The sequence below is a fragment of the Oncorhynchus mykiss genome, chromosome 2, assembly GCF_013265735.2.
Source record: "Oncorhynchus mykiss isolate Arlee chromosome 2, USDA_OmykA_1.1, whole genome shotgun sequence".
Taxonomy (NCBI): domain Eukaryota; kingdom Metazoa; phylum Chordata; class Actinopteri; order Salmoniformes; family Salmonidae; genus Oncorhynchus; species Oncorhynchus mykiss.
This window is the reverse complement of record NC_048566.1, coordinates 49,451,135-49,477,015: the sequence shown is the minus strand read 5'-3', so window position 1 is coordinate 49,477,015 and position 25,881 is coordinate 49,451,135. Positions and strand designations below refer to the sequence as shown.

At 41.5% G+C, this 25,881-nt stretch overlaps 1 protein-coding gene across 3 annotated transcripts; it reads left to right on the top strand.

The window, feature by feature from the left end:
- Positions 1-1,644: 1,644 nt before the first annotated feature.
- Positions 1,645-25,328, top strand: hmg20a (high mobility group 20A). 3 transcript variants are annotated; one of them, XM_036949947.1, is made up of 9 exons: positions 1,645-1,799; positions 17,174-17,260; positions 17,526-17,735; positions 19,883-20,015; positions 20,561-20,598; positions 21,868-21,940; positions 22,196-22,411; positions 23,078-23,210; positions 24,701-25,328. In XM_036949947.1, the coding sequence occupies exons 2-9, from the start codon at positions 17,198-17,200 to the stop codon at positions 24,702-24,704; spliced, it is 870 nt and encodes a 289-aa protein (XP_036805842.1). In that variant the 5' UTR covers positions 1,645-1,799; positions 17,174-17,197; the 3' UTR covers positions 24,705-25,328. The 3 variants fall into 3 exon arrangements, with proteins under 3 accessions (XP_036805842.1, XP_021420028.1, XP_021420034.1); XM_021564353.2 differs by having other exon boundaries at positions 21,865-21,940; XM_021564359.2 differs by lacking the exon at positions 24,701-25,328 and having other exon boundaries at positions 21,865-21,940; positions 23,078-23,214.
- Positions 25,329-25,881: the final 553 nt, after the last annotated feature.

Sequence of the window (25,881 nt, the reverse complement as noted above, 5' to 3'; positions counted from 1 at the left end):
ATTGACAACAAGCTCAGTCCGATGATGCTGTGACACACCGCCCCAGAACCTGACGGACCCTCCACCTCCAAATCGATCCCGCTCCAGAGTACAGGCCTCGGTGTAAAGCTCTTTTCTTCAACAATAAACGCAAATCCGACCATCACCCCTGGTGAGACAAAACCAAAAGCCAGTCCTGTCTGTTCCAGCGACGGTGGGTTTGTGCCCATAGGCAACGTTGCCAGTGATGTCTGGTGAGGACCTGCCTGGAACAGGCCTACAAGCCCTCAGTCCAGCCTCTCTCAGCCTATTGCGGACAGTCTGAGCTCTGATGGAGGGATTGTGCGTTCCTGGTGTAACTCGGGCAGTTGTTGTTGCCATCCTGTACCTGTCCCGCTGATGTGATGTTTGGATGTACCGATCCTGTGCAGGTGTTGTTACACGTGGTCTGCCACTGCGAGGACGATCAGCTGTCCTATCCTATCCTGTCTCCCTGTAGTGCTGTTTTAGGCGTCTCACAATACGGACAGGTGCATGTTCATTGATTGTTTATGGTTCATTGAACAATCATGAGAAACAGTGTTTAAACCCTTTACAATAAAGATCGGTGAAGTTATTTGGATCCTTACAAATTATCTTTGAAAGACAGGGTCCTGAAAAAGGGACGTTTCATTTTTTTGTTGAGTCTATTCAAATACATGCCTTTTAAGTTTCTGAATGTTCTGGTTTATCAAGAGCATTTTATACATACAAATGTTTACATTTTGATCATTAATAAACTTAGAACCTACAGTAAACCTGCACCGCTCTGATTCAGAGGGATTGGGTTAAATGTGGAAGGAACATTTCAGTTGAATGCATTCAAATGTACAACTGACTAACCAAAGAAGTCATAATATTTGTATTCATAGTTGCAGTTTCCTAGTATAGCCACAAGAGGCCATCCCAACCCCACTTATCATGCAAAAAAGAACTATGATAAGAAGTAGCACTTCTTGAATCAACCAAAAAGTCAACCCGCTTTGGCTAATAATATTCTGGCGTCAATGGACTGCCATCCCTAATTAATTTTACACATTGTATTTGATTAAACACTTTTGTGATTAGGTGTAAATTCGGTCCAAATGAGCATTCAGAAACATTCTGTGTTAAAATGTAGTTACCGTTTTAAGAAATTCCTCTCTGAATACAATCTTTGAAGGCACATACAACCACATACATAAAAGTCACTGATGCACAACATTAAGGTTAACAATATTCTAAAATGCCCTGCATTAAATGAATGTCACCATAATGCAAGGGTTAGAGCTATGCGGGATCCTACCCTAAACCCTAAACTAGGGGCATCAAACTCATTCCATGGAGAGGCCAAGTGTCTGCTTGTTTTTGTTTTTTCCTTTCAATTAAGCTGTAGACATCCAGGTGAGGGGAGTTCCTTACTAATTAGTTACCATAATTAATCAATAAAGTACAATGGAGGAAAGAAGACCCTCAGACACTCGGCCCTTGTGGAATGAATTTGACACGTGCCCTAAACCTAAATCACTACCCTTATCCTAACCTTAACCTTAACCTTAACCATGAACAGAAACATTACATAACCCTAACCTTTTGAAATGTCCACTTCAATGGGTTAGGGACGTCCCAAGTACCCCTGTTTGCATTGACCACAATGCAAGCGACACTCGGATGAATTTAGTAAATCGGTTGCCGGTAGTGACGTTGTTCCACTTCCAGAGAGGACTTCTGCATTGTTTTGATTCTGAGATCCCCATCGCCAGCTAATTTCTGGATTTTTAACCAAAAAGAATAAGTTACAGGTTAGTGTACTCCATTGTGAATAAATTATTAAATAAAGTGAAAAACACAGACCTGTTTCGGGAAAAACCAAAACCCTTTTAGCCAGCTAAGTAGCGAACTAGCTAATATGCATGCTAGCTAACGTTAAAATAGAATTAGGACATGTAACGTTATATCTTCTCAGAAGGAACTTCAGCTGTGGTAAGTCAGATAAGATAAAGATATATAACTAGTAAAGTATAGTTACCTAGCTACCTGCCTTGCAGACCAGAGACTAGTCAGCTAGCTAGTGCTTGGCAAGCTATTAAACATATTGTCTAGTCAGACCATTACCAGGGACCTCAAACGTTCAGCCTGCTGCACAGACCCTATGGACGATCTAGTCTAGACCAGTGGTTACACCAAAAAACTATTTGATAACTTGTCAGAAATGTCCAGATCAACTAGCCCATGTCAGCCAATAGATATTATTGTACATTTTGTCACTCAAATATCACATGAATGCACATTAGACTTTGCAAAATGTATAGAATTGCATGAAAAGTTGCTTTAATGGTGAAAACAATGTTGCACCCCATGGCAAAAGGTGTGGAATTGCAGGAAATAAGCTTTAAACCTGCAAACAGTTTGGGAACTGCCTGGTTAAATTGTGCTTAGGAGCATTTTTTAAAATCTCTAAATGGTTCAACTAGTGAGAAAAATGTGATTATTTACAATATCTGTGGTTTTTCTTCATTTACTGTCGTCCTAAATGAAGATATGGAAATGTATATTATTCTACTTACAATGATGTGGACGGTATGTTACTATAACACAAGCTGATGCTTGAACATATCAAATTGGGAGGAATTACACATCCTTTTTACCTCAGATTGGTGATGTTAGTAAACAAGTTTATAGTCAACATGATGACAAGAGCAATTGCTTAAAGGGACATTTCAATTTTTTGTAATTTAAACCTAATTTTCCACTTACTTTCAGTGTTGAAGCAGCATCCAGACAGTTGATTTGGTCAGACTTCCATTCCTGAGATTTCTTTGGCTGGCTTAGTTGCTTGCATATGGTGGTAGTGGCCAGACTCACCCAAAAAATGTGCTTCAAAACGTCCCACAAGAAACTCTACAGCCAACTCATGTCTTTGTGGGCTATACCCACATCAATATCAAAATACTTGATTGTTTCCACTATTACGAGCATAAATGTGTATAACTCCCGACTTTTTAGTTCCTGTTTTGCACTTGTCTTACAACTCATTTCTACGTCACTACTACATCCGCGCACTGTTAGTCTCGCTTGGCCACAGCTCCAAATTCCACGAGCCTGGTTTTGAGGTTGGCGCAGGGCAGACACGGCTTTCAAGTGCTACATCACCCAAAATGATTAAATCAAAGCATGTCTAAGTCAGACAGCGGCGAGCCTGAAGAGGATGCATACTTTGCAGAACCATAATTTATATGTGCCAGAATATGCTGACGAAGAGCATTGACAAATAGAAGCCGAGACAGCACTGGGGGAAATGGCAACAAGTGATCTGGCAGACCAGCAACAGCACCCAGAAAGAGAGTCACGTTGACACAAAGACACTTATGGTGTCGGGAACAGCACAAGACTGTGTGACAGATCATACAGATTTCCCAGCCCGTATCAACCCAGGAGTCATTGAAAGGTTGTTCCTAAGATCAACTGGGGAAACAGGGACCACATCCAGCAGGACCAAAGAGGCAGCTGTCCATATAGTAAGTTAACATTTTAAATTGAAGTTATCAATAATGTACAGTATAGAGATACATTTCAATATATTATGTGTCCTATAATGATCCCATATTGATCTTTTCCCATTCCATAGTCAATATTGTGATGGAATGGGCACTCAAGGGAGAAGCCTGGAAAAGGTAACGGACGAGTAAAGCTGTCCTGCGTCGCTGAGGCAATCTGTGGAAAGTATCCTTCACCTTCAGGAGTTGGATTTAAGCAGTCTGAGGGCACACATCTGGTTCTCTGAACCACTTGATTCTCAAGAATGTATAAAGACTGAACACGTAATGATACCAAGTTTTATTACACATCTATGGCTATAACCATGTGAGTATAAGGTGTATAACTGCCTATGAGTATGTGAACAACAGTTACTTGTTCTTCAACATGTTCCCAAATAAAGCTTGTTTTTATGACACACAAACATGTTCCCAAATAAAGACAACACTGCAAGTATGTGTTGTAGACAATCAATTTGTAATGAAGGTAATAAAAGTAAACACTCATACATACAACTAATATAAAAAATACACTTTTGAATAAGTAAATTAACATGTAAACATGTTATACACTACTACTTTAGCAATCCATCTACCTATGTACTTTATTCGACATCTAGGCTATCCGTATCCTTATCCCTATTATAGCTAGTGAAATGCAGCTAGTTTGCCTTATTCATATTTCTGTATGTATAGCCACGCGCTCCGTTGACAAGCGAGAGATGACACCTACTCCGGAGTGTCAGACTTGTTGCTCACATGAGCGGGACAACATACTTCAGCTGAAGTAGCTAGTCCGTTTTCTTCAAAATCATAATTGCGAATGTTTGCAGAAAGAAACAAATACAATTTTTCGACAGCCCCCCCCCAAAACATAAAAGACAATAGAATTTTATGTGGAGACGTTTTGAAGCGTGTATTTGGGTGAGTCTGGACACTACCACTATACGGCTCGTGCAAGCAACTAAGCCAGCCAAAGAAATCTCAGGAATGGATCTTTCCAAAACAACTTTCTTGAGGATGCTTTAACACTAAAAGTAAGTGGGAAATTAGGTCTAAAATGCTAAAAACATAAATATCCCTTTTAAAACAGATCAATTTGGTTTTGTACTGTTGATTTTGTCATTAGCGCAGGACTTAGAACGCAGGAATCAATTTCTTTCTCAAATGGAACAGATAATTCGGGGCAGTTTCTCTATGAAGGTCGCTGGCCACACACCAATACATGGATTTGAAAGTCAAACTATCACAAACAGTGGCTTCAGAAAGTATTCACACCCCTTGACATTTTCCACATTTTGTTGTTACAGCCAGAATTAAAAATTTAAAAAGTTAAAGTGGAATTGTTTTAGACATTTTTACAAATTAATAAAAAATGTAATGCTGAAATGTCTTGAGTCCATAAGTATTCAACCCCTTTGTTATAGCAAGCCTAAATAAGTTCAGGAGTCAAAATGTGCTTAACTCCTCTCTGTACCCTACAAAGAAAATTCTGTAAGGTCCCTCAGTCGAGCAGTGAATTTCAACCACAAAGACGAGGGAGGTTTTCCAATGACTCGCAAAAAAGGACACCTATCGGTAGATGGGAAATAAATATACAGTGCCTTGCGAAAGTATTCGGCCCCCTTGAACTTTGCGACCTTTTGCCACATTTCAGGCTTCAAACATAAAGATATAAAACTGTATTTTTTTGTGAAGAATCAACAAGTGGGACACAATCATGAAGTGGAACGACATTTATTGGATATTTCAAACTTTTTTAACAAATCAAAAACTGAAAAATTTGGCGTGCAAAATTATTCAGCCCCTTTACTTTCAGTGCAGCAAACTCTCTCCAGAAGTTCAGTGAGGATCTCTGAATGATCCAATGTTGACCTAAATTACTAATGATGATAAATACAATCCGAGGGCACCAAGACCTAGAAGCACAACAGAGGTATACGGACAGGTATGGTAACAGATTTTATTAGCAGGATCAAGCCATCCACACACAATGGATGCATATCAAATAAAGAACAGAAGGTCTGGCCCTTCTAGAAGGTCTAGGTTCCCCAGGTGGAATGAAATGCATCATTTTTAAAGTACAACATATTTTCTTCAAGTTTTAATAAAGTGAATCAAATTGTGCAGTCATTGACCGTGCAATGGAGGGTGGACGTTTTACTACTCAAGAACTATACATCTCTTGGCGAGGATAGTAGATAAAGCAAGTGCATCTTAAACTAGTTTGCCCACCATTAAGTCAGTAGGTTGTAGACCAAAAAGAGCAACCAGAGGGCACAATTCTACATTGACCCCAAAAATTACAGACATCAAAACACTTGACCAAAACATAACGATCTTGGGAGCAAAACACATGACAGGGATGCCAACTAGTCACCTTTTGGCGAAATTGGCCGTTTTTAAATCCAAAATAGGTGACCGTGATTAATGTAGATCCGATGAGAAAGGTTTTTTGAAGGGGGGGTGGAGGATCCACTACTGGCTGTAAGCGAACGAGTGATGCGCGTTTGGAGCAATTACTATCCAATGCTTAGCCAATCAACCACATAACAACAGAATGCAGCACAGTAGAGAGAAGAGACAACCAATTTACTAGTTACAGCATCAGCGAACGCTCTGGAAATGAAGCTTGCCATTTACAGCAGACCGTCCCCTGAACGATAACGAAGAGGTAACATTACATGCTGACCAGACCGGACACGTAGCAAAATAAATTTAGAAATCCATGTTATTCAATTATTGCGCATCAACGTGCGTCTGCGTTGCCAAGGGCTAAAATAGAAGTAATTCCTATTTCTGATGCAGATCGAGCTGAAAGTCCTGCCTCTCCCATCTTCTCATTGGTTTATAGAAGCAGGTACCCACGTACCATCTCCTCATTGGTTATACCCACGTGGGTGATTGAAAGACTAACTGTTTTGCCAGTAGTCGTGGTAATACTATGAAAGTTTAGATGCCAATCACCATATAAGTTCAAAGATAAAAAAGCCTGGAAGGAGGAGAGATATTTAGAAACGATTTGGTTGGCCGTTTTGTGTGTGGATTAATTGTCGGAGTAGAGGACCTAGTGCATTTCGGTTAAACTCTGTTTATATCCCAGGACAAATTAGCTAGCAAGTGCAAGCTAACTAGCTAAATTGCCATACATGTTTAATGCTTTTCGACCTGTCCCCAAATTATATAATTGGTTCAGAGTTTTTTATATTTTAACCTGCGTGTCGTGATCACGTTTGGTGTGGGGGGACAAAATACATTTATGCACGATGGTGCACGCGCGCAGCCGGTTTGGGTTCCGTAGGTGAGAAGCCTGACGACGGGGGTGAGAAGGTTATGAAGCCTACTTCATGAGCTGTAACCGAAAAACAACTGGCATTTGTATTATTAGCATTGTTAAGGATCTTGCTAGCTGGATCGAATTCTCCTTTACCTAGCCAGATAAATGTTGAGCAACATTAGCCAACATATCTGATCAAATAATTGAGTTTATGGCGTGGAAATTAGCTTGCTAATAAAGTCAGACAGCTAACATTAGCTAGCTAACGTTACACCAGATGAGCTAACTTTGAAAACATAACCAAAATCGCTATAGTATTAACTGGTATACGACTCCTTGTCGTTCCTCAAGTTATGACGCATTAGTTGCTTACTGGACCCTGGCAATATGTGTGAAATGTTAACTAGCTAACAAACTAACCACTATCTGTTAACTAATGTTTTCCCTCTACAGTATGTGGTTAATTTTCAGAATTAGGTGAAAAATGAGGCGTTGCTTGTTAACAAATGGATTCAGGGATCAAGTGTAGCTGGAGCTGGGCCTGGTTATAGAGGTGAAAGGAACACCACACACTTTCCCTCTTTCTCACTGCTGCTGGCACATTGTAGAACAGATGTCCACAGGCAGAAAGTGTACAATGTAATAATGTGCAGTGTAGGCCAAATATATTGTTTTTGTTGTGTTGAACTTGACAGTAACACGTGTGAGTGGGTGGGATGATACTTTCTTTTTTTTACTCAATGAATGTTATTTTTGCACACATGTAGCCATTGGGAACTTAATCAATGTCTATACTGGCCACTATAATAGAGCAAAAATAGAATGCATGTTTGTTTCATTCTGTTTCTCCTTTAAGAGTATTTTTTCCCAAGTGCAATAGATGTGTGTGTGTTCAGAAGTGTTCTATTATAAAGGCTGTCATGGTAACTGTAATATTAGTGTCATTTTTTTCTCAAGACTTGAGTGTCATTTGCAGTAAAAATCTAGGCAACAAATAACATTGGATTGCTTTCTTTACATAATTTAGGTTCACATTAACCTTTCTGATCTCCCCATCCCGGATCCGGGTTCGTGAATACAGACTCAAGCTCATTACCATAACGCAACGTTAACTATTCATGAAAATCGCAAATGAAATGAAATAAATATGCTAGCTCTCAAGCTTAGCCTTTTGTTAACAATACTGTCATCTCAGATTTTCAAAATATGCTTCTCAACCATTGCAAAACAAGCATTTGTGTAACAGTATTGATGGCTAACGTAGCATTTAGCATTCAGCTGGCAACATTTACACAAAAAAACAGAAAAGCATTCAAAAAAATCATTTACCTTTGAAGAACTTCAGATGTTTTCAATGAGGAGACTCTCAGATAGCAAATGTTCAGTTTTTCCTGAAAGATTATTTGTTTAGGACAAATCGCTCCGTTTTCTGCGTCACGTTTAGCTATGAAAAAAACCCTGTATCCAGGATTGTGTAAATCTATCAGCAAGCTCATTAGCATAACACAACGTTAACTATTTATGAAAATCGCAAATGAAATGAAATAAATATGCCATCTCTCAAGCTTAGCCTTTTGTAAACAACACTGTCATCTCAGATTTTCAAAATATGCTTCTCAACCATAGGAAAACAATCATTTGTGTAAAAGTAGCTAGCTAGAGTTAGCATTTCGCGTTAGCATTTAGCGTTAGCATTAGCGTTAGCATCCAGCACGCAACATTAACAAAAACATAAAAGCCTTCAAATAAAATCATTTACCTTTGAAGAACTTCTGATGTTTTCAATGAGGATACTCTCAGTTAGATAGCAGATGCTCAGTTTTTCCAAAAAGATTCCTTGTGTATTAGAAATAGCTCCGTTTTATACATCACATTTGGCTACCAAAAAAAATCCATAAATTCAGTCCTCAAAACGCAAACTTTTTTCCAAATTAACTCCATAATATCGACTGAAAACATGGCAAACGTTGTTAGAATCAATCCTCAAGGTGTTTTTCACATATCTCTTCATTGATACATCGTTCTTGGAAACATGCTTTCTCTCGTGAATCCCAAGAGAAAATGCCTGCACCTGAAGATTACGCACAAATTTAGACAAAGGACACCGGGCGGACCTCTGGAAAATGTAGTCTCTTATGGCCAATCTTCCAATGATATGCCTACAAATACGTCACAATGCTGCTAAGACCTTGGGCGAACGACAGAAAGTGTAGGCTCATTCCTTGCGCAATCACAGCCATATAAGGAGAGAATGGAAAACAGAGCTTCAGAAATTCTGCTAATTCCTGGGTGATGCATCATCTTGGTTTCGCCTGTAGAATGAGTTCTGGGGCACTTACAGACAAAATCTTTGCAGATTCTGAAACTTCAGAGTGTTTTCTTTCCAAAACTGTCAAGAATATGCATAGTCGAGCATCTTTTCGTGACAAAATATCGCGCTTAAAACGGGAACGTTTTTTATCCAAAAATGAAATAGCGCCCCTAGAGCTCTAAGAGGTTTGTTGGACACTAGTATGGGTATTCGGACACAGCCAGTAACTTATAATGTAATGTATCTATCGTTTACAAATTAGCTATGACATAGCCAATGAATATATAGCACAACTTTAGATTTCACCCCCACCTCAAAATCAAATGGTTGGAAGTGAGCTTCGTTTCTGCTCCCGCTTCGTCCATGCAGTGCGCCTCGTAAGTGATTCCTCGTTATGAAATGATCAACTTTACCCTGTATATCTAAAAATGACCATGTACACTGAGTGTACAAAACATTAGGAACAGCATCCTAATATTTAATATTAGTTGCACCCCTTTGCAACATGCTGGCCCATGTTGACTCCAATGCTTCCCCCAGATGTGTCAAGTTGGCTTGCTGTCCTTTTTGGTGGTGGACCATTCTTGACACACACAGGAAACTGTTGAGTGTGAAAAACCCAGCAGCGTTGCAGTTCTTGACACACTCAAACCGGTGTGCCTGCACCTACTACCATACCCCTTTCAAAGGCACTTAAATCTTTTGTCTAGCCCATTCAAAAATCTCTCTTTAACATGTCTCCTCCCCATCATCTACACTGATTTGAACTGTTTTTAACAGGTTGCTACAGACTTATATCTATCATTAAGTCCATGTCATGGAAAGAGCAGGTGTGCCTAATGTTTTGTACAATCAGTGTATACTGATTGTTAAAGCAAAACTATTGCGGATGTCAAACCTGAACAATCTAAAATAAAATATATTGTAAGCCCCGTTCACCAGGAAGACTATAGCCAGATGAGTTGTCTCCGATTGCTTACTTTTATTCCGGTAAAACGTTTTCAACAGCGCATAGATAAAAAATAACCTAGCAAATTACATAGGTTGTCACTCAACTAAGAAAGCCTAATATCAATCAAGCCATTTTAGCATTTGACTGCTGAAGGTGCCACACAGATGTGCAAGATCAGGAACAGGCTGCCTACCTTGTGTTGGTCAGCATGTGAAGCTGGGCACAGTGCTCAGTTTGACCAGGCTACTGATATTGACTGGGGTTGTTCAGAATGCAAAATTACTTGTAGATCAATGACTGTCAACACAGTTAAATTTTTTTATTTTTTTATTTCACCTTTATTTAACCAGGTAGGCAAGTTGAGAACAAGTTCTCATTTACAATTGCGACCTGGACAAGATAAAGCAAAGCAGTTCGACACATACAACAACACAGAGTTACACATGGAGTAAAACAAACAGTCAATAATACAGTATAAACAAGTCTATATACGATGTGAGCAAATGAGGTGAGATAAGGGAGGTAAAGGCAAAAAAAAAGGCCATGGTGGCAAAGTAAATACAATATAGCAAGTAAAACACTGGAATGGTAGATTTGCAGTGGAAGAATGTGCAAAGTAGAAATAAAAATAATGGGGTGCAAAGGAGCAAAAATAAATACAGTAGGGAAAGAGGTAGTTGTTTGGGCTAAATTATAGGTGGGCTATGTACAGGTGCAGTAATCTGTGAGCTGCTCTGACAGTTGGTGCTTAAAGCTAGTGAGGGAGATAAGTGTTTCCAGTTTCAGAGATTTTTGTAGTTCGTTCCAGTCATTGGCAGCAGAGAACTGGAAGGAGAGACGGCCAAAGAAATAATTGGTTTTGGGGGTGACTAGAGAGATATACCTGCTGGAGCGCGTGCTACAGGTGGATGATGCTATGGTGACCAGCGAGCTGAGATAAGGGGGGACTTTACCTAGCAGGGTCTTGTAGATGACATGGAGCCAGTGGGTTTGGCGACGAGTATGAAGCGAGGGCCAGCCAACAAGAGCGTACAGGTCGCAATGGTGGGTAGTATATGGGGCTTTGGTGACAAAACGGATTACACTGTGATAGACTGCATCCAATTTGTTGAGTAGGGTATTGGAGGCTATTTTGTAAATGACATCGCCGAAGTCGAGGATTGGTAGGATGGTCAGTTTTACAAGGGTATGTTTGGCAGCATGAGTGAAGGATGCTTTGTTGCGAAATGGGAAGCCAATTCTAGATTTAACTTTGGGTTGGAGATGTTTAATGTGGGTCTGGAAGGAGAGTTTACAATCTAACCAGACACCTAGGTATTTGTAGTTGTCCACGTATTCCAAGTCAGAGCCGTCCAGAGTAGTGATGTTGGACAGGCGGGCAGGTGCATGCAGTGATCGGTTGAAGAGCATGCATTTAGTTTTACTTGTATTTAAGAGCAATTGGAGGCCACGGAAGGAGAGTTGTATGGCATTGAGGCTTGCATGGAGGGTTGTTAACACAGTGTCCAAAGAAGGGCCAGAAGTATACAGAATGGTGTCGTCTGCGTAGAGGTGTACCAGAGAATCACCAGCAGCAAGAGTGACATCATTGATGTATACAGAGAAGAGAGTCGGTCCAAGATTTGAACCCTGTGGCACCCCCATAGAGACTGCCAGAGTTCCGGACAGCAGACCCTCCGATTTGACACACTGAACTCTATCAGAGAAGTAGTTGGTGAACCAGGCGAGGCAATCATTTGAGAAACCAAGGCTGTCGAGTCTGCCGATGAGGATGTGGTGATTGACAGATTCGAAAGCCTTGGCCAGATCAATGAATACGGCTGCAGAGTAATGTTTCTTATTGATGGCGGTTAAGATATCATTTAGGACCTTGAGCGTGGCTGAGGTGCACCCATGACCAGCTCTGAAACCAGATTGCATAGCAGAAAAGGTATGGTGAGATTCGAAATGGTCGGTAATCTGTTTGTTGACTTGGCTTTCGAAGACCTTAGAAAGGCAGGGTAGGATAGATATAGGTCTAAGAGTGTCACCCCCTTTGAAGAGGGGGATGACCGCAGCTGCTTTCCAATCTTTAGGAATCTCAGACGACACGAAAGAGAGGTTGAACAGGCTAGTAATAGGGGTGGCAACAATTTCGGCAGATAATTTTAGAAAGAAAGGGTCCAGATTGTGCAGCTCTTTCAGAACATCAGCTGACTGGATTTAGGAGAAGGAGAAATGGGAAGGCTTGGGCGAGTTGCTGTGGGGGGTGCAGTGCTGTTGACCGGGGTAGGGGTAGCCAGGTGGAAAGCATGGCCAGCTGTAGAAAAATGCTTATTGAAATTCTCAATTATAGTGGATTTATCAGTGGTGACAGTGTTTCCTATCTTCAGTGCAGTGGGCAGCTGGGAGGAGGTGTTCTTGATTCTCCATGGACTTTACAGTGTCCCAGAACTTTTTTGAGTTAATGTTGTAGGAAGCAAATTTCTGCTTGAAAAAGCTAGCCTTGGCTTTTCTAACTGCCTGTGTATAATGGTTTCTAGCTTCCCTGAACAGCTGCATATCACGGGGGCTGTTCGATGCTAATGCAGAACGCCATAGGATGTTTTTGTGTTGGTTAAGGGCAGTCAGGTCTGAGGAGAACCAAGGGCTATATCTGTTCCTGGTTCTAAATTTCTTGAATGGGGCATGCTTATTTAAGATGGTTAGGAAGGCATTTAAAAAAAATAACCAGGCATCCTCTACTGACGGGATGAGATCAATATCCTTCCAGGATACCCCAGGCCAGGTCGATTAGAAAGGCGTTTGACAGTGATGAGTGGAGGTCATTTGACCGCTGACCCATTACGGATGCAGGCAGTGATCGCTGAGATCTTGGTTGAAGACAGCAGAGGTGTATTTAGAGGGCAAGTTGGTTAGGATGATATCTATGAGGGTGCCTGTGTTTAAGGCTTTGGGGAGGTACCTGGTCATTGATAATTTGTGTGAGATTCAGGGCATCAAGCTTAGATTGTAGGATGGCTGGGGTGTTAAGCATGTCCCAGTTTAGGTCATCTAGCAGCACAAGCTTTTAAGATAGATGGGGGGCAATCAGTTCACATATGGTGTCCAGAGCACAGCTGGGGTCTATAGCAGGCGGCAACGGTGAGAGACTTGTTTTTAGAGTGGATTTTTGAAAGTAGAAGTTCAAATTGTTTGGGTACAGACCAGGATAGTAGGACAGAACTCTGCAGGCTATCTTTGCAGTAGATTGCAACACCGCCCCCTTTGGCAGTTCTATCTTGTCTGAAAATATTGTAGTTTGGGATGAAAATTTCAGAATTTTTGGTGGTCTTCCTAGGCCAGGATTCAGACACAGCTAGAACATCCGGGTTGGCAGTGTGTGCTAAAGCAGTGAATAAAACAAACTTAGGGAGGAGGCTTCTAATGTTAACATGCATGAAACCAAGGCTATTACGGTTACAGAAGTCATCAAAAGAGAGCGCCTGGGGAATAGGAGTGGAGCTAGGCACTGCAGGGCCTGGATTCACCTCTATATCGCCAGAGGAACAGAGGAGGACTAGGATAAGGGTACGGCTAAAAGCAATAAGAATTGGTCGTCTGGAACAGAGAGTAAAAGGGGGTTTCTGGGGGCGATAAAATAGCTTCAAGGTATAATGTACAGACAAAGGTATGGTAGGATGTGAATACAGTGGAGGTAAACCTAGGTATTGAGTGACGATGAGAGAGATATTGTCTCTAGAAACATTGAAACCAGGAGATGTCATTGCATGTGTGGGTGGTGGAACTAATAGGTTGGATAAGGTATAGTGAGCAGGACTAGAGACTCTACAGTGAAATAAGCCAATAAACACTAACCCGAACAGCAATGGACATGGCAGCAATGACATTAAAGAGAGGCATGCTTAGTCGAGTGATCAAAAGGGTCCAGTGAGTAGTGAGGTTGGTTGGGGTCACGGCGATTCAGACAGCTAGCCGGGCCATCGGTAGCAAGCTAGCATAGGATGGAGGTCTGTTTTAAGCCACCTCGTGCGTTTCCATCGGTAGGATTAGTGGGGTTCCGTGTGGTAGAGGGGATCAATCCAATTCGCAAAAAAAACAATAGATATAGTTAAAGGCCCAAGAAAAAAAAAAATATATATATATATTTGTCCGATAGGTCTATTTAGATAGCAGCCGATAAGACAGCTAACGATTAGCAGACCGCAGATGGGCATTCAGGTAACGTTGCGACGGAGGCGCCAGCCGGATAACTCCCGCGGGCAGATAATGTCGGTAGTCCAGTTGTGAAGGCCCTGTGGTGCTCCGCGTTGGCAGTAAAACGGGTCCGGATAGGTGATTGTAGCCCAGGAGTGACTGATGGAACTCTTCAGCTGGCTAGCTCCGGAATAATTGATTTTTGCTCCGGAATCGACGTAAGCCGATAGTCATAACAGCTAGCTAGGATAACAGCTAGCTAGCTGCGAGATCCAGGTATAAATGTCCAGAGTTAGCGGTTGAAATCCGGGGCCATGGAGAGAAAAATAGGTCCGGTATGTTCCGAGCCGCGCCGTACAAAACTGGCGATAGATTTTTGAGCTAAAGGATAGCTGATGACCACAAACCGTGGTTAGCTGAATACTAACGATTAGCCATTAAAGAAGCTAACTAGCTTCTGGCTAGCTTCTGGATTAGCTTCTGGCTAGCTTCTGGTTAGCTTCTATGGAGGATTACAGATTTGAGGTAAATAATACTTTCTTTTTTTTAAATATAAATTGGTGAGGCGGGTTGCAGGAGAGTATTTTGAAGATGAGTTTATGGAAAATAAAAAAAAATATATAAAAAGGTGTGTGTGTGTATATATACAAGACGAGGACAAAAGACGTCAGACTGCTATGCCATCTTGGAGATGTGATGCTTAGTTCCACACTGAAGGAGAGAACGCATCAGTTATCACAAAATATTAGGTATTTCTGGAAGTTAGAAATAAAGTAATATGAGCAAATATAATTTTTGAATCGGCGATTCGTATTGTTTGAATTGATTTTCTGACCGACGCATGCTACATTTGGATCGGTTTGGAGTCTGCGGACCGATGCAGTCACATCTTAAACATTTGAATCGGGAACCGATCCCAATTTGTGTTTAATGGTCTAGGCTGAAGTGGTTATCTAATGCGCTCACTACAATGAACCTTGGCATAGATTCTACAAGTGTCTGGAGCTCTATTGGAGGGATGTGACACCAATATTCTAGAATAAATTCCATCATTTGGTGTTTTGTTGATGGAAATGGCTGTCACAGGCACTGTTCCAGAATTTCCCATGTGTTCAATTGGGTTGAGATCTGGTGACAGACACTCACACACCCTTTAAACCCCCTAGGCTCCTTTGAGACCCCTCTTTCATTGCGATGTGTAATGGAAACGGCACATACGTTTTCATCTGTTTGGTGGGTGGATTTTTCTTTTGTCAAACTTCCTTAAATGTGACAAATTATGATGGAAACTGTTTTTTGAATAAATTCTGATTGCTTAATAATTTCAAGGTACGCGCAAAATCAATTTTTTCAACTATAAACATTTTCTTTGCAGGACAAGGATTGTCCTGACTTTCAAGAATGCCTGAATTGCTTCACTTTGCTTTTGTGGTTGGCAAGTTCCACCACAATTATTTCAGATCTACAGGAGTGTAAGTTTCACAAAGGCACAGACCGTGGCGATACGTTGGAACATGATAATTATTAGAATAGGGCAGATAATATAGTTAATTATTGCATTATATCCATACTGGCTACCTGAGACATGAGGGAACACAGGTTGTCGCCAACTGTACTCTATACCATCTACTGCATCTTGCCATCTTGATGTAATGTATCACTAGCCACTTTAAACAATGCCACTTCATATAATGTTTTCATACCCTACATTACTCATGTCATATGTATATACTGTACTCTATACCATCTACTGCATCTTGCCTATTCCGTTCGGGCATCACTCATTCATATATTTTTATGTATGTATTCATTCCTTTACACTTGTGTGTATAAGGTAGTTGTTGTGAAATTGTTAGATTACTCGTTGGTTATTACTGCATTGTCGGAACTAGAAGCACAAGCATTTCGCTACACCTTGCATTAACACCTGCTAACCATGTGTATGTGACAAATACATTTGATTTGGATTTTAATAATGTGCAATTTGTCTAAATGGGTATTCGAAACATTTCAACCACTACATTTTTATTCTACACTAGGTTTTAGAGACAAGTGTTTTTTTGTTAGGTCTGACGTCATTACGTCCAGCTGTTTTTATGGACACGATAGTTAAATCGAAACGCACTCTTGCAGGCAAATGCTGCATCTATTTTCTATGCAAACTTTTCTAAATGTCTACACAAAATGACTGGACAAGTTAATGTAAACAACTACAGTGATCTCTTCTAGCCACGGTAGCCAAAATAATGGGTAACTGGGCATTTTTATAGATGAGCATGGTGCTTAATTGCTTAATTAACTCAGAAACCACACCTGTGTGTAAGCACCTGCTTTCAATATACTTTGTATCCCTCATTTACTTAAGTTTTTCCTTTATATTGGCAGTTACCTGTATGTGTGTACTGTGATTTCCCCTGCAGTAGAGGGCACTAATGCTTCATTCCACTTTCCTCTGGGTAGAGTTTTCTTTCTTGACACACATTCTTGGTCTGTCTGGAGTTCCTTAGTAAACCAGACCAATAAGGGTAATTTAAACTACAGCAATCAAGTAATTGTTTCATGCTTTTGCTTTCACTGTATATCTCTTAGGATTGTGTTCAGTAGCAATGGCAACAGTTTGTTTGTAGATTTTTTTTTCTGTCTTTTTTTTTTAAAGGACATTCTACTCCAAAATAAATTCAATTATGCTGATATCACCTGAAATAACTGATGTGCACCACAGAGCAAGCGCAAGCGGTGGCTCTGCTCATGGCTCTCATTGCGCTTCTGCTAAACTTTTTGAAGGTAGTTTTGGGAGTCATTGATAGGATATTTGAATTACAGGAAAGTCTGCAAGATTATACTTTTTTTGTAGCAGAAATGTTTACACTGTTATAAGGTGCTGTATGCACAATAGGAACTAATGTTGTTTGTTTCCACTGTAGGCTCGTTTCCTGGAGGCAGAGGCGATGGAAGAGCAGACAGGCTCACCTGGTAACACAGACAACAGCAGCCAGAGAAATGAAGAGGAGGTGAGACCATGTCATTTAAATAACAATTACACACTCAGGGCTGGTTTCCCGGACCCAGATTCAAAGCCTGGACTGTAAAACGGTCAATGTGTGTTAGAGAAGGGCTGGAACAAAAGCCACCACCCCTTGCCTAGAGTTAGCTTGCCTGGAATCCAAACTGTTTCAACAGAGGATACACGTTTGGATTCCAGAGCAAGCACCATTTAGGAGAAGTGCTAACTTCAGCTGTGTTTGTTTTGCCACATCTCCCACCCCCTCTCCGCAGAAGCCCAGGCGCAGCAGCTGGACCAAGGGCCGTAAGAGGAAGAAGCCAGTGAAGGACAGCAACGCCCCCAAGGCACCGCTAACGGGCTATGTGCGCTTCATGAACGACCGGCGTGAGCAGCTGAGGGCCGAGCGGCCTGACGTGCCCTTCCCAGAGATCACCAGGATGCTGGGCAATGAGTGGAGCAAGCTGCCGCCGGAAGACAAGCAGGTTAGCCATGCAGCGGCACTGGCCTGAAAGTGTTAAACCCCTAAGGTCTATGTCCGTGCCCCCACTGAATTCTAATTAGCATAATCAAAAAATCCCGATTAAAATCTGTCGGTTTAAGCTAGAGATACTGTTTCAGTTTATTTGCACTGGATGCGTCTCAATCCACCACATCCGCCTATGTCGCACAAAGTGACTGAGCGAGAGCAGTGTTTGTCAGACCATGAGACATCCTGAAAATCGGGATTCTCACAAAATCGTCAGTAGTGTCCAAACGGTTTGGGCTACAATATGACCCATCTGTGGAAAGGTGAGTCTCTCACAAACACATAAATGTTGTTTTTCTCTCGGACCCCCACAGGCCTCACAAGACTCATCTGAAAGTCTCCCGGTACCAAAACAATGAATGGAAGTATATATGGAGACTGTTTAGTTCCAAAAATAAGGGGTTAAATACATGTATGAAAAAATATACATTTGGAGGGGGGTGGTGAAACTGTTGTTCCATGTAGTGAATCTGTTATTCAATGAGTTTGTATGGGCTAATAGTAGTAAGGCCAAATACACATTTATCAAAATATTTTTTATATAAACTCAGCAAAAAAAAGAAAGGTCCCTTTTTAAGGACCCTGTCTTTCAAAGATATTTTGTAAAAATCCAAATAACTTCACAGATCTTCATTGTAAAGGGTTTAAACACTGTTTCCCATGCTTGTTCAATGAACCATAAACAATTAATGAACATGCACCTGTGCAACGGTCATTAAGACAGTAACAGCTTACAGACGGTAGGCAATTAAGGTCACAGTTATGAAAAATTAGGACACTAAAGAGGCCCATCTACTGACTCTGAACAACACCAAAAGAAAGATGCCCAGGGTCCCTGCTCATCTGCGTGAACCAGCCTTACACGGAACCCAAACCGGCTGTGTGCGTGCGCCATCGTGCATAAATTTATTTTGTACCCCTAAACAAACGCGATCACGACACGCAGGTTAAAATATCAAAACAAACTCTGAACCAATGACATTCATTTGGGGACAGGTCGAAAAGCATTAAACATGTATGGCAATTTAGCTAGTTAGCTTGCACTTGCTAGCTAATTTGTCTTATTTAGCTAGCTTGCTGTTGCCGGCTAATTTGTCCTGGGATATAAACATTGAGTTGTTATTTTACCTGAAATGCACTAGGTCCTCTACTCCGACAATTAATCCACACATAAAACGACCAACCGAATCATTTCTAGTCATCTCTCCTCCTTCCAGGCTTTTTCATCTTTGAACTTATATGGTGATCGGCATCTACACTTTCATAGTATTACCACCACGACCGGCAAAACATTTAGTCTTTCAAATCACCCACGTGATCACCCAAATTATCCTTGTATGACCTTAAGCAGCCTTAAATGAACCATTCAAGAGAATACTTTTTGCTCATTATTGTGGATTGTTACTCCAAATACATTCTGTTGGTTTTGATGGATGCCAGGAACATTGATCTATTGTAAGAAAATGTCCACCAGGACAGATTTTCCTCTACTACAACAATCCGGTCAGGTATATCCTGTTGATTGTATTTTTTGGATGACCGATATTTTTGTATTTTGAAGGGGGGTTGCTCATTTTAGTTTTTTGATTGATTTTGGGATTGGATTCTGGACTTCCATATTGACATTGAGAATTGTGTTGGGATTCTATTTGGGATTTGGACCTTTATTTTGTGCCTATTTGTAAGAAAGTTAATTGTTTATTTGGATAGAAACTCACTTGATGAGAATATATGCTTATTTTGCTCACTTGATATAATTTTGTCTGTCTTGCTTTGGTTGCTCTCATATGAACACATTATTTCTTTGAACTTTAATAATGTAGAATGGTTTTAGATCCAAGCCGATTGTTACACAGTTGATGGATAGTGTCACAATCGCTTTAACTGGAGGAAACTGGTATTCCTCTCATTGTGCCCACTCTATGGAGTCCAAGTCGCTCCAACATTTTACCACCCTCTGTCATCCCCCCCCCCATATGCTTATTTGCAGCACAGCAATTCGGCTACAGCTGTCAATATTAATTCAAATTTTGAATCAATCAAAAAGGTTTTAAGCGGCTATGATTGATATCCTGTTTCTCTCTCCCTCTTCTCTGTGTGCAGCGCTACCTGGACGAGGCGGAGAGGGACAAGGAGCGCTACATGCGTGACCTGGAGAAGTACCAGAAGACGGAGGCCTACAAGCACTTCACCCGGAAGGTGCAGGAGAAACAGAAGGTCAAGAGGCACCGGGGAGGTAAAACACCACCGAAAGAGTTGCGTCATGTTCATTAGGGCATGCAACGGTTGATCCTATAACGCTCCTCTCAAGGGCTGCATCCCAGTCTTCCTTTTCTTTATAACCACTGGTCAGAAAAAAGGCCTGTGCACCTTTGAAACTTGACAATGCTTGCCCCCACAGGCTCAGATGGGTTTGAAACCTATTTCTCCCTACAGATCAGCTGTGTTGAAGGAAAATAGTTAGGTTCAACAGCCCAGACAAGCCTTTCAGCCTTATACATGTGCTTTCTGTTCAATATGATACATTGGCAAGCTGCTCTTTTGTTATGCCTTCAAATAAGACAGATGAGGAAAAGCATCCCATTGGAAACACTGGAGGTGTACAATACAACCTCGTTATCAGATACATTTATTTGATGGGATGGCTCCCATTACTAGTTTAACACGGCTCTTTGACTCATCCTCAATTAGTTCAAGATGTAGCAAAGGCACGCTGCGCAGAGGAAGTATGAATCATCTCCTGTCCCTTTAAAAAATATATGTTTATTTCCTTTCTCACAGATGGCGGGCACCAGGTAGCCAACGAATCTCTTCACGAGGTGAGTTGACCCTACCACACCCAATCCCTCCTATACACTAAAGCAAACAAAGAGCTAGCTTGCAACGCCAGGGTTGTAGGTGTCTGCTAAATGACTAACATGGAAATGGTCCCGTGTGGCTCAGTTGGTAGAACGTGGAGCTTGCAACGCCAGGGTTGTGGGTGTCTGCTAAATGACTAACATGGAAATGCAGCTTGAAAAGGTCTGTTCTGTAGTAATCGCCCTATTAGCATAAATCATAATGCTGCGGTCACAATTGATCACACATGAACAACTTGATGATTTGCTGTATGTTGGGCATTCTTATAAGGGCCTTGGCACAATATCCTCACCTAAGTACCCCAACTTCTCAAGGGTCTGGCCCCCTCTCGCTTCACATTAAGCGCTTACTGGAGCGGCACTAAAGCTGGATTAAACCCGCTTTGACACTCAGTTATGTAGGGCTGCAAGCACATGGCTTCTGGTGAGTGTGTAATTCATTTTTATGGAGTTAAGCACTGTAATTGAAGGGTATGGCCTTTTCAAACACCAAGGTAACTTCTTAGCTGGAATTAGCCGTTCTGAAACGACACCAGCATTTCTTCCAGATTAGCATACTCTTTAGGTGGGGCGTAAAGGATTGTGAAGCAACATCCAGGACTGTAGGGTACAAACACAAGACAATGTTTTCAATTCATACTTATTGCTCTTATTTTAGCACTACATCTTATTCCCACTTTTTAAAAGAAAATTCCACTCCTAATGCATTGTAGTATGTGGTTGTTTAACTCCATAGTGTAATTAAATGACTAAAATGTTGTAACTAAGCGTCCCCTTTTTCCAGAGTTTCAATGCGCTATCCAGTGAGTGGCCAATCTCCACCTGCTGCCATCCCGCTGCCCATACAAGATGAATGAGCACAGCCCAACACTCATTAGTCCACATCACAACAGCAAAGATCACTTTTACTACAAGGGACCACTGTGCCAGTCTAGCAATAGACACAGTCTATTAGTTCAGTCCAATGAGAAATGATTGTGGTTCAGGGAAATTAGTTTAGGGAAATGATTGGTGGCAACAGTGTTTAAACTGTTAGATTTTTACATCTTTTTATTTTATTTAGCAGGCTTCTTATCCAGAGCAACTTACGTTGCAGCCACCAAATGTTGGTGCGATGTATATGGTTGAACAGAGCTTCAAACTATTTCCTCCCCCTCTCAAACGTGTTCACTCAGTTTTACAAGCATCTCTCTCTCACCCACTCACTGTTTTTCTCCACCCCATCAGAAGGACACAGAAGGCAAGGAAAGGTCTGTGTTCGACATTCCCATCTTCACAGAGGAGTTTCTCAACCACAGCAAAGGTACACAGCATTTTTGCTTTGCAATGTTTGTTTTACTCCAGTAACTTCTTTCGCAATACTAAATTGCTGTTGACTAGAGCACCCGTACTCATCCCCAAAATATCTGCCCCGCTTTAGGTAACAACACAATAGCAATTGAAAATACAGAGGATTCAATTGAATTATTGATACTATTTACCCTCCCTGCTACCTCACATCACATACCTTAACACCCGTTTCCTCCTGACCGAGGCATTTGTCTGTCTTCGCCCACAGCACGGGAGGCGGAGATGCGTCAGCTGCGCAAGACCAACATGGAGTATGAGGAACGCAACGCGGCACTGCAGAAGCACGTGGAGAGCATGCGCGGCGCCGTGGAGCGCCTGGATGGCGACGTGAGGCAGGAGAGGGGACGCAACGGGCTGCTCCAGCAGCATCTGGAGACCCTGCGCCAGGCCCTGACCAGCAGCTTCTCCTCTGTGGCCCTTCCTGGTGAGACAGAGACACACACACACACAGATACTCATCAACTGTATTGCATTCATGTGTGTCTATTTTGCATTGGCCCGGGGTGCTCCCTACTGTCCCCATCACACACGCTTCAGTGCCTCAGCTCAAGGTCTTATGTGATCACTTCAGGGAAACAGCGGATATCTTTTGTTCATTACCATCACCCCTCACTTCAACGGCTACTTAAAACCGCAGAGGCCCCGTTTGAAAACTTCTGCCTCATGTCACCTTTCGAGAACTAATTTTCTGTGATTATGCAAGTCCTCCTTGTTGATAAATTATTCAATATTTTAGAGGGATTATAACCAGGAGCCTGATTTGACATTTCCTCCTGTGTGAAATTTGCATAGATAATCTTCAGAGGGAAACACAAGTAAAAGCTCCTTGTTTTTATTCTTGTGCGTTTTGTAACCATGGGTCAGCCCTTAACGTCCCTCCACCATTCCTTGGTTCTATGGGTTCTACACCTTGATATTGTAAACAGGGCAATATTCATTAGGCACTGAACAGACTGAAACATGGAGCGACTACCTGAATGTTTCCAAAAAGAAAATGCTCGTATTCCATTTCAAAATGTTTTGCCACGATGTACCATAGTTAAATAGGCCTGTATACATTCCCATGCTCAAGCTACCCTCTCGCCTGCAGTTAGTGGGGAGACCCCCACCCTGGACACCATCGACTCCTACATGAAAAAGCTCCATGGTATCATCCTGAGTAACCCGCAGGAGCACGACAACCTCATCGGCACCGTAAGAGAGGTGGTCAACCGGCTGGACAGGTAACTACCAAACTTTAGTTTTTTTTTTTATATATATTTTACTTCTAATTGCATGGTGAAATTATGTTATCACAAAGAAGTTTACCTAACACTCTTTCCTATTGTTTTGAAAGAACTGTATAAATCCTAGTTAATTCCTTTTTCATACACTCTACATGACCATGAGTATGTGGACACCTGCTCTTCGAACATCTCATTCCAAAATCATGGGTATTAATATGGAGTAGGTCCCTTCTTTGTTGATATTATGGCCTCCACTCTCTGGGAATGCTTTCCACTAGATGTTGGAACATTGCTGCAGGAATTCTCCACAAGTATTAGTGAGGTAGGGCACTGATGTTGGGCGATTAGGCATGGCTTGCAGTCAGCGTTCTTTTTCATCCCAAAGGTGTTCGATGGGGTTGAGGTCAGGGCTCTGTGCAGGCCAGTCAAGTTCTTCCACACCGATCTCGACAAACCATTTCTGTATGGACCTCGCTTTGTGCACGGGGGCATTGTCATGCTGAAACAGGAAAAGGCCTTACCCAAACTGTTGCCACGAAGTTGGAAGCACAGAATCATCTAGAATGTCATTGTATGCTGTAGCATTAAGATTTCCCTTCACTGAAACTAAGGGGCCTAGCCTGAACCGTGAAAAACAACCCCAGACCATTATTCCTCCTCCACCAAACTTTACAGTTTACACTATGCATTCAGGCAGGTAGCGTTCTCCTGGCATCTGCCACACTTATATTCGTCCGATCGAATGCGATGGTGAAGCGTGATTCATCACTCCACAGAACGCATTTACACTGTTCCAGAGTCCAATGGCGGCGAGCTTTACACCACTCCAGCCGACGCTTGGCATTGCGCATGGTGATCTTAAGCTTGTGCTTATTTCACGAACAGTTGATGTGCTGACGTTGCTTCCAGAAGAAGTTTGGAACTCGGCAGTGAGTGTTGCAACTGAGAACAGACGATTTTTACACGCTTCAGCACTCTGCGGTCCCGTCCTGTGAGCTTGTTACCTACCACTTTGCGGTTGAGCCATTGTTGCTCCTAGACATTTCCACAGCACTTACAGTTGACCGGGGAAGCTGTAGCAGGACAGAAATCTGATGAACTGACTTGTTGAAAAGGTGGCATACTATGATGGTGCCATGTTGAAAGTCACTGGGCTCTTCAGTAAGGCCATTCTACTGCCAATGTTTGTCTATGGAGATTGCATGACTATGTGCTCAATTTTATACACCTGTCAGCAATGTCTGCGGATGAAATAGCCGAATACACTAATTTACAGAGGTGACCACATACCTTTGTATATATAGTGTACCTTCATCATGGGATATTCTCTTTGATCCTAAGCTTAGGATTTCCCCCAACATTGCCTGCAGTGAAACCAGACTGAGCTAGCCGCAATTGAACCATAGTCCTAGGTTAATGACAGCCTGGGGCTAGGAAACCCATTTAAAAACGCTTAATATCTTTTGTGATTATTTTCTTTTTTGTAGGTAATTGGACTCAGCTGGACTATTTGACTGTTGTGGCCACAGGGATTGTGAGAATCCAAACCTCCTCCTACCACTTCATTGTCTGGTCCAGTTTAGGATTGCCACTGAGACGTTGATTTTAAAACACCTTTTATTAACTTTAGTGAAGTGAAAATGTGTTGGAAATATTTGTTTTTGTTTTTTTATCTGTTGACGCTACCAGTGTAGTTAATCGTTTTATAGAAAATGCCGTCCTGGAGATGTCAGTTCAAAAATGACTTTGTACTGTAAGATTCCAAACTTCATGTGTCATTCAAGCCCCATTCCAAGCATAAATAACTTCTCTGACACTGTCAACGTAATGATGTGCATATAGAAGTATTTGGTTGACATTTCAATTCACTTAAGCCTGTATGTGTACTGTTCTTTTTATTTGTCAAATATTTTTTCATGTCAAGATTTGAGTCTCTTCAAACGTTAGCTGATTTGAGAAATGTCACATTGTGTTTGTGTTGCATCACACATAAGCAGGGGTGGTTTGTATTCTATAGCAAAAGCTTTTGTTTAAAAAATTCTGTGCCAGTCCCAATTTCTTTTGATAGTTGTGGGAAAAGTACTCGTTTGTCTTCAATAAAATGCATTTACAGAACAGTGTTTAATTAACATATTTTCACTGTATAGATAAATCCACATTACCCAGGTAAAAACATGTTTAAATTGGTCTTCCACTAACACAAACTTACATACACTTTAAGTCAGAAGTGGGGGGGGATATATTACATTTTTTATCCAGTCAGATTAACACTCCAAACAGCTTACCCGACCGCTCAGAGGCGTCCGCATGGTCCTAAAGCACACCGTTGTCTCGTTTTGTATCACATTCCAATGATAAAACAGGGGGGGACAAAAATGCAACCCCAGTGAAAGTTGTGCCCCTGCTTTAAATAATTGCACAAAAGTAACTAAACGCATTGCCGAAATGATATCCATGTGTAGCAGAGTATCAGACTTAGTATTTGTTGCATCTTACATTTAGACTTTGCAGGAATGATCACGGGATGAGTGTCTGGGAAACAGGAAATGTCACATTGGCTCCTTCATAAAAAGTTCAGATAAGTTCATCTACAGACACATTTTCTCAGTGAATTGCAAAAAAAACCTCATCCCTTTCATCGCCCTGTTAGATACTACATTTTAGACAT

Excerpts from the sequence above, each read along its gene's own strand:
- hmg20a (XM_021564353.2), top strand. The coding sequence starts at position 17,198 with ATGGAAGAGCAGACAGGCTCACCTGGTAACACAGACAACAGCAGCCAG. Across the intron at positions 20,016-20,560 it reads GGTCAAGAGGCACCGGGGAG|ATGGCGGGCACCAGGTAGCC; the intron begins GTAAAACACCAC and ends CCTTTCTCACAG. Across the intron at positions 22,412-23,077 it reads CTCCTCTGTGGCCCTTCCTG|TTAGTGGGGAGACCCCCACC; the intron begins GTGAGACAGAGA and ends TCTCGCCTGCAG.